The following is an 8,091-nucleotide window of genomic DNA, read 5'->3' as shown; positions in this document are numbered from 1 at the left end:
AGGGCAGTCATCTGTGCGTGCAGGGCGCGCCGGTAAACTTGCAACGCACTGGGTGTGTATGTTTTGGTGTCTCTCTCTTCCTGCAGTGACAGGACTCAGTGAAATCATGAGGTCTGTCTCGAGAGAAAGAGAAAAACAACCATACCACAACCTTTAAGGAAACACTGATGCAACAGATTCCACTGAGAGCCGGGGCCACTGAAACCTCAAGGAAAGGACAGTGAACCCCAGGGAGGGCCTCCACCCTGCAGCTCCTCACGTCTCTTTCTGCAGAGTACACAGGATCAGTCTGAGATATGTAAAACCTGCTCCCTACTTTAAACGATGACCCCAGTGATCAGTTATTATCGCCTCCTCCCAGTCAGCAGCCGCCACCTGCAGTGAGTCAATCAAACAGAATAACATTCACTGGCATCACGGTGCAGAGGGGGGTGCGCTGGGCCCTCAGTGCACATGTCACCCTCGGTCGAATGCAAATCACTCTGCGGCCTGCAAAAGGATGAGCCGCAATATTAGAATCTGATCTATTATTCTCCCCTGGCCTCCTTCTGTCAGCTGTAGTAGCCTTCTCTTTGCCTTTCACCTACTTTACATGCCTCACGCAGCCCAGCAGCTCCATCTGTTGGGAGGACACGAGCACCGCTGGGTGGATCAGTGACCCGAGCGATGGAGCTGCTGGGAAGCTGCTCGGCTGTAGTGACTGGAGGAACACAGGGAGACTCACTGGTCCAGATCTCTCTCTCTCTCTCTCTCTCTCTCTCTCTCTCTCTCTCTCTCTCTCTCTCTCTCTCTCTCTCTCTCTCTCTCAGGGGAAGACGATGTGCTGTTATGGACAATTCTACACCGATGAGCTGGTGTGGCTCCTTCCCAAACCCCTGCAGCTCTCCCACCTGCAAAGGCAACTAACACACACACACACACACACACACATGTGCACACTAACCACAATAGGCAAAATCACCCACACACTCACTCTCTCTTTCTCTCTCTTTTTCACACACACACACACACACACACACACACACACAAGCACAATAACCTCAACAAGCAAAAAACACATGTACCCTTTCTCTCATACACACACACCACACACATATACACACACATGCATACACACGCACACACTCTCTCTCTCTCTCTCTCTCTCTCTCTCTCTCTCTCTCTCTCTCTCTCTCTCTCTCTTACACAGATATACATACACAAACCACAAACGATAACCTCAAACCTGAATACTATACATTCATAGTACAGCACACACACACACACACACACGCACACACATGCATGATAACCTTAAACCTGGATACAAACAGTAGGCTACAACACGCACACACACACAGACAGACACACACACACACCCTGGCAGTGAGTGTTTTGCTGGCGTGGCAGTAAAAGGATATCACAGGGAAGCAGTCTCAGCAGAATCACAGGGGGCTGCGGTGAGATTGAATAAATTTCCAATACCAAACACACTGGATCTCCAGCGTGTGTGTGCGTGCAGCTGGAAGTGTGTGTGCAGGCTGACTTAATGGACGCATACATGAATTCATATCTGAGCAAACACACACTTCTGTATGCATGCGCACAGCCGGCCAGCATCACCATACATCACGAGGAGCCTCGAGAATGCAGCATGGAAGTGGGACATCCAGACTAATGGACGCTGCAGGACTGTGGTTATTACTGGATCTGATGGTGTCACACACAGAAACAGGATGCGATGCATAGAACATGAGGGTGGAGCAGCGCCATCCATCTTATCCTCCTTCAATCTCTGCGATATGCAAATGTGAGAGAGATCGCTTTTCAGATGTGGACACAGGAAATGTGAATCTACTTCAGCCGTTCCAGGGAAGCTGGAATAAAATGTCAGCATCAGCATTGTGCTATAACCTCTACCCAGGCTCCTTAGCTGCTTCATGAAACACACACTCCCGCACTCTCATGTGTTCCATTGCAGTGTCGGATCCAATAATACCTCCCAGAGTAAATTAAAAATAAAATGTAACTTTATTATCCAAAGACAGAGAATCCTACACAATATTCAAATCATTAAGAAAATCCAGATCTATTCCCTTTCAGAGGCTTTTAATGTTAAATCAATTTGAAGGCGTGTCGTTAACTCACATCTCACGTTGAGTTGAAATCTAAAAACAGGCCTTCATCGCCATCTCCTGTCTACACCGTGTAACTGCTGCGGGTTGATTCACAGTCGGGTTATGATGGAGAATTCTTTTGTGTCGGAGCAAATATGAAAGAATACTGGACCCATTATAGAAAGTGGAGATGCATGACTGTGGAAATGTTTCGAGCCGATAAACAAGCTTCCTTCTGCAGCTGAGAGCAAACGGGTTCAGAATACAGCAGATACAGATTTAATGGAGGTGGTGATAAATCTGCTACTTGTATTGGAAACATATTGACACTTGATACGGAACCAGCACTTTAAAGAAACACCGTGTCACCGAATAAAAGATACAAGTTATAGTCAGTCTCTGTCACACTTCATTTAATGATAATCAGATTATACTTATTAACAATGTAAACCTGCACTAGTTTTTTTTACTGTAAATGCTGCTGTTATACTACATCTGCTGCCATTTATCTCCCACGATGTTTGTACATTACTTTCCATAAAGCGTTATGCACTATTCATATCTTATCGACCCTGAGCCTTTTGACTTTGTACTATGTTTTGTTCTTTTTTTAATGATTAATATGTTCCGCACTTATATGTTCTGTCTATTTATAAGTTTACAGCAGGGATAAGAGAGTAACAGCTTTTCAATCCCGTCTACGTCCTTCACAAGTTGACTTTGACAAAGTTTATGTTTGTGTGACTTTATCAGATGCTTTCAAATACCATGTGACTCTCACCATGTGTAATCTGAGGTTACCTTAAGTCACTGGTCCATATGTGAACTTCACAAATTTCTCACATCCTCTTGTGACATCCAGGATTCATGCTGTTTGACTAATACCTCATGTTCAGGCAGGCGCACCTCTGGACCCGTCACCTCTCACCTCTGTGTTTGAGCAGGTTATGTCATCCTGTTTCCGACAGAAAAGTCTTATCACTCCACTGAGAGGCCGACATTACGTGCTGCAGGGGTCAGCGGCCGTGTCCATGAAATCCCTGAGGTTTAGAATGGTTTATATTCACATGTGTGTTAACAGTGTAGGACAATAGCTCATTAATACCAGTTTATCTGTGTTTGTTAGCAGGATTACACAATGGCCAGTCATGAAATTCTTTAGAGGGGTCAAACCTGACCTAATGAAGAATCCCTTCAACCTATTTATCTCAGGCATGTTCAGGGGGCTGCCATTTGTGAATGTGCACCATTTAAATGTGGCTTCATGAGGGGACTGGAGATCATAGCTGTGACATTCCAGTTTAATATTTTAATTCTTGACAGAGGCTCAGATTCCTGCCACTGAATGTGACAGCTTTCATGTAACAAGGTTGAGAAGCACAGGCCTGTTTGAGTAATAGGGGATTCTAAAGTTTGTATCATTTATTCTAAACTCAGACATTAAGTGCTAATTAAAAATAATTTGAAACCCATTAGATAGTTTCCCCTGAGGTTAAGAGTAGAGTCGAAACTGAATATAGTTATCTGATATACATTCAAATCTTATGTGTTTAATTTTATCTTGTGTTGAGAGAACCACCAGCGAAGCATTTCATACAACTTAATCATTTTCTTATTCTGCCAGGATCCAGTGTTTCCTGGCAAAGTTCAAAGATTCTCATTTCAGGAGTTTTCAAATATTTCAAAAGACAGACAAGAGTCAAACATCATGTCGGAACACATGTGCACTTTATTGGGATTGTTTAGTCAGTGTACAGGTTGGCCCCACCGGTCTGGCACCCCATGTTACCCCATCACTTCGAGACCCCTTGCCCCACCACCCCGGGGATGAAACCTCCAACAGGGGGAAGAAGAGGTCACGATTGGGTTTTGCATAACAAAAAACAAGAAAATTAACAGGACCAAGATATTTTTAAGGCTGAAAGTACAAAAAACCCCAGACATAATTTACATACAAGCGATACTACAACCATGTTTAAGTATGCGCCAACCACTGGGCAGCCTTCACAGAGGCGAATACGTGTCTGAACAATGCAGTTAACATTTGGAACCATGTGTCTGAACAATGCAGTTAACAAACATTTGGAATGACTCGAAAAAAATAAAACTAAAAGAAAAAAAACAAATGTACATTTTGAAGTCCCCAGATGCAACTGCAGAACCTTGGGGTGCTTTTTCTTTTTAAACCTAGCCAAACATTACTGTCTCCATCGTTCCAGTTTTAAAATCCTGAGTCAAGCGCCAAAAATAACTGAAGCCATGCCAATGAGTTGGTCATCTAGGCTCTGCGCCTGAGTGTGTATGAGAGATGTGTGGTGTGGTTGTTTTGCACAGAGCTGAAGTTGTTGGGCGTTTGGTTGGGGAGGGAGAGGAGGAACAGTCTGTTTAGAAGCATTTGCGGTGGACGATGGAGGGGCCGGACTCATCGTACTCCTGCTTGCTGATCCACATCTGCTGGAAGGTGGACAGGGAAGCCAGGATGGAGCCTCCGATCCAGACAGAGTATTTACGCTCAGGTGGGGCAATGATCTGCAGAGAGACAAAACAAAACGTTAGGACACCAGAGCTTTCTGATTTAACATCTCCTGATAATTCGATGCAAGCAGCAGTGACTCTGTTGTGCAACACGTCAGCTCACCTTGATCTTCATGGTGGATGGGGCCAGGGCTGTGATCTCCTTCTGCATCCTGTCGGCGATGCCGGGGTACATGGTGGTACCTCCAGACAGCACGGTGTTGGCGTACAGATCCTTACGGATGTCGACGTCACACTTCATGATGCTGTTGTAGGTGGTCTCGTGGATTCCACAGGACTCCATACCTGAGAGGAAAATGGAAATACTCAGTTAGTGAAAGTGTAGAACACCCATAAAAAAGGTGAAGTATGTTTTTTAACATGTAATGTGTGTTGGGCATCAGTTTGGATACGTACCGAGGAAGGAAGGCTGGAAGAGGGCCTCTGGACAACGGAACCTCTCATTGCCGATGGTGATGACCTGTCCGTCAGGCAGCTCATAGCTCTTCTCCAGGGAGGAGGAGGAGGCGGCGGTGCCCATCTCCTGCTCGAAGTCCAGGGCGACGTAGCACAGCTTCTCCTTAATGTCACGCACGATTTCCCTCTCGGCTGTGGTGGTGAAGGAGTAGCCACGCTCTGTCAGGATCTTCATGAGGTAGTCTGTGAGGTCTCGGCCAGCCAAATCCAGACGCAGGATGGCGTGGGGCAGGGCGTAACCCTCGTAGATGGGCACTGTGTGGGTCACACCATCACCGGAATCCATGACGATACCAGTGGTACGACCAGAGGCGTACAGGGACAGCACAGCTTGGATGGCAACGTACATGGCGGGGGTGTTGAAGGTCTCGAACATGATCTGTAAGGGGAGGGGAGAACATTTTAGTGTTTACCAAACACTAGAGTGTTTAACTTTTGTGGCCACTGCACCAACTTCATGCAATAGAGTGAGGCTCAGACTGAAGTTAGTAGAAAAAAGGTGTAAAAGTCAGCATTCCTTCACACTGGTGCATGTCAGATGCCCATTAGGTGCCACTCTGGCTCAGATAACACATTAAACACAAGTGCAGAGAAGGCACACAGTCAAGAGAGACCTGTTGATGATAGATCATCTTATAGAAGAGAGGTCCTGGAGGAGAGGGGGGAGGAAGGAGCAAGTGAGAATGGAATAGAAGAGGAAATCAAGGAGGAAATGAATGAGGCAACTAGGAATGAAGAACCATGTGTGCACAGGAAGGGGTTTGTACCTGGGTCATCTTCTCCCTGTTGGCTTTGGGGTTCAGGGGGGCCTCTGTGAGCAGGACCGGGTGCTCCTCAGGGGCGACTCTCAGCTCGTTGTAGAAGGTGTGATGCCAGATCTTCTCCATGTCATCCCAGTTGGTCACAATACCGTGCTCGATGGGGTACTTCAGGGTCAGGATACCCCTCTTGCTCTGGGCTTCATCTCCTACGTAGCTGTCCTTCTGGCCCATACCCACCATCACTCCCTGGACAAGACATCAGAAAACATGTTTAGTTAACAGTGTCACAATAGAGATTTATACCTTCAAAAAAAGTCAAAAGTAAACTATATAGAAAGAGAGTTTGACATGGCTCACCTGATGCCTGGGGCGACCAACAATGGAGGGAAAGACAGCACGAGGGGCGTCGTCTCCTGCGAATCCGGCTTTGCACATACCGGATCCGTTGTCAACAACAAGTGCGGCGATTTCATCTTCCATGGCTGAACTATAGAGGAGAGAGAGAAGAAGAAGAAACTGTTAGTTACTCTGGAGTCACTCATCCACTTCCCAGCAGCCATGATGACGCTCTAACGTCACTTCCTGTGAACGTTTTCAGCTGCAGTTCGCCACGTCGGCCGGTAGGAGGAGCACTCGCCCTGCACATTCCGATCCTCGCCAGACAAAAGGAAGTGGCGCTGCGTTCTCTTATTACCATATAAGGACATGGCTCGGTTTTCAGCAGCTTTGCGGTTACCGGCGTCATGGCGCGAGGCCAGAGGGAGAAGGAAAAAAAAAACACGCAACATTCGACACGCTCGCACCCGGAGCGACGGGACCACTCCCTCCGCTGGTCCACTGCGGTCACTAGTTTGAGTCCGCCATCAGAAACCTTACTTCACCGTCACTGCGTCACATCTATTCATCCATTAATTAATTCAATGAACACGAGACTCTTCACGCAGTCACTTATACGATGTCTCGTATAATAGTATATTTTTTTAATACGTTAACGCACAAAAGACATAGTTGCATAACGACGTCATGTCTAATGTTCGAGTCCTTGACCGTTGCTCCATTTCCAGGAGGCCACGCCTTTTCTGGGATTAGCGGATTTGCCATTCGCACTTTCGTCACGTTCCTATAACGGGAAAACGCTGCGATTCGAGGAGAAAACTGTTGAATTCATCAAAGCCTTTACATTTTTGATTTATACTCATTTCTGTGTCCCTCGTGCTCCATTAATTAAAGTCTGGTGGTTAATCAGATACCAGTGAAAAAAAGAGACACGCCCTGAAAGTGCACATAATAAAACCAGTGAGTTGGATTTTATCTTGATTTAAAACTGCTCCCGTGCCCAGTCTGAGAGTTAGCATGCTGCGGCTAGGCTAGTAAGCTAAAGTAGGTCACACCCCGCCGCATCGGGAGCACAAAGGGAGCAGCCGGGATCCGAACCCACAGAACCCCGGAGTCTCTCTCTCACACCATCCTCCCCGTGGTTAACACACTAAAAAACCCGCATCACTGGAAGCCGCATGACGCTGAGATGAAAGTTACACAACCAGGAAGAGAGACAAAGACCGCAGGGTGCACATTCCTCCGAGCCGGCTTCCCTCTATAAAAAAAAAAAGTGCACCTGTAATTCATAACGGTCCCCGGCCATCACCGCAGCATCCACCCGGGGAATTAAAGCCCTGGTGCCGCAGAATTAACGTGGATCGGTTCGTTTGCAAGCGGGACAAAGAGCCTCGTGGCCGGTGCCATCTTTTCTTTTTACATTTTTCTTTTCTTTAAAATCTCAAACAGGCAGAAATTCGCAGAAGCCGAGACGATGATAAAACAGATCTACAACATGCTAACGCGTCATTATTCGTCTTTTCTCTTGTTTTTCTCGTGCTGGTCCTCTTACCTTTTTGGGTGGGGGGGCTTTTCGCTTTAAGGGAACCGGTTCCAGGCAAGTGATATCCTGCACGAGCTGCGTGTGACGGCGCTCAGAGTGAATCCGTTAGCTGCGGGCGCGCGTCCTTTATACCGCGTCAGTCGCCCGGCTCGAGCCATAAAAGGTAAACTTTCGGAATGGCGCGCTCCCATTGGTCCAGCGTCACACACTGGGGCACGACGCGCGCACGCCGCGGTGCACTGGGCGCTCGCGAGTTTCAGGCAGCGATGATAGTGAAGGAGAGAATAAAGAGAGAGAGAGGGGAGAAGGGGGGGTGGGGGGATCAGTGTAGTGAGGCCTAGTGAGGATAATGTATGATTGTAGG

The 8,091-nt window shown here is 47.1% G+C and overlaps 1 protein-coding gene across 1 annotated transcript; it reads right to left on the bottom strand.

The window, feature by feature from the left end:
• Positions 1 to 3,802: 3,802 nt before the first annotated feature.
• Positions 3,803 to 7,856, bottom strand: actb2 (actin, beta 2). Its single transcript, XM_053442689.1, has 6 exons — positions 7,737 to 7,856; positions 6,206 to 6,335; positions 5,855 to 6,094; positions 5,028 to 5,466; positions 4,735 to 4,916; positions 3,803 to 4,625 (listed from the first exon to the last, which is right to left on the bottom strand). Exons 2-6 carry the CDS (start codon positions 6,326 to 6,328, stop codon positions 4,482 to 4,484), a joined length of 1,128 nt encoding a protein of 375 aa, XP_053298664.1. The 5' UTR covers positions 6,329 to 6,335; positions 7,737 to 7,856; the 3' UTR covers positions 3,803 to 4,481.
• Positions 7,857 to 8,091: the final 235 nt, after the last annotated feature.

This window comes from Pleuronectes platessa, chromosome 16 (assembly GCF_947347685.1).
Source record: "Pleuronectes platessa chromosome 16, fPlePla1.1, whole genome shotgun sequence".
NCBI lineage: Eukaryota > Metazoa > Chordata > Actinopteri > Pleuronectiformes > Pleuronectidae > Pleuronectes > Pleuronectes platessa.
The sequence above is the reverse complement of the archived record's forward strand: the minus strand, read 5'-3'. Positions and strand labels throughout refer to the sequence as shown.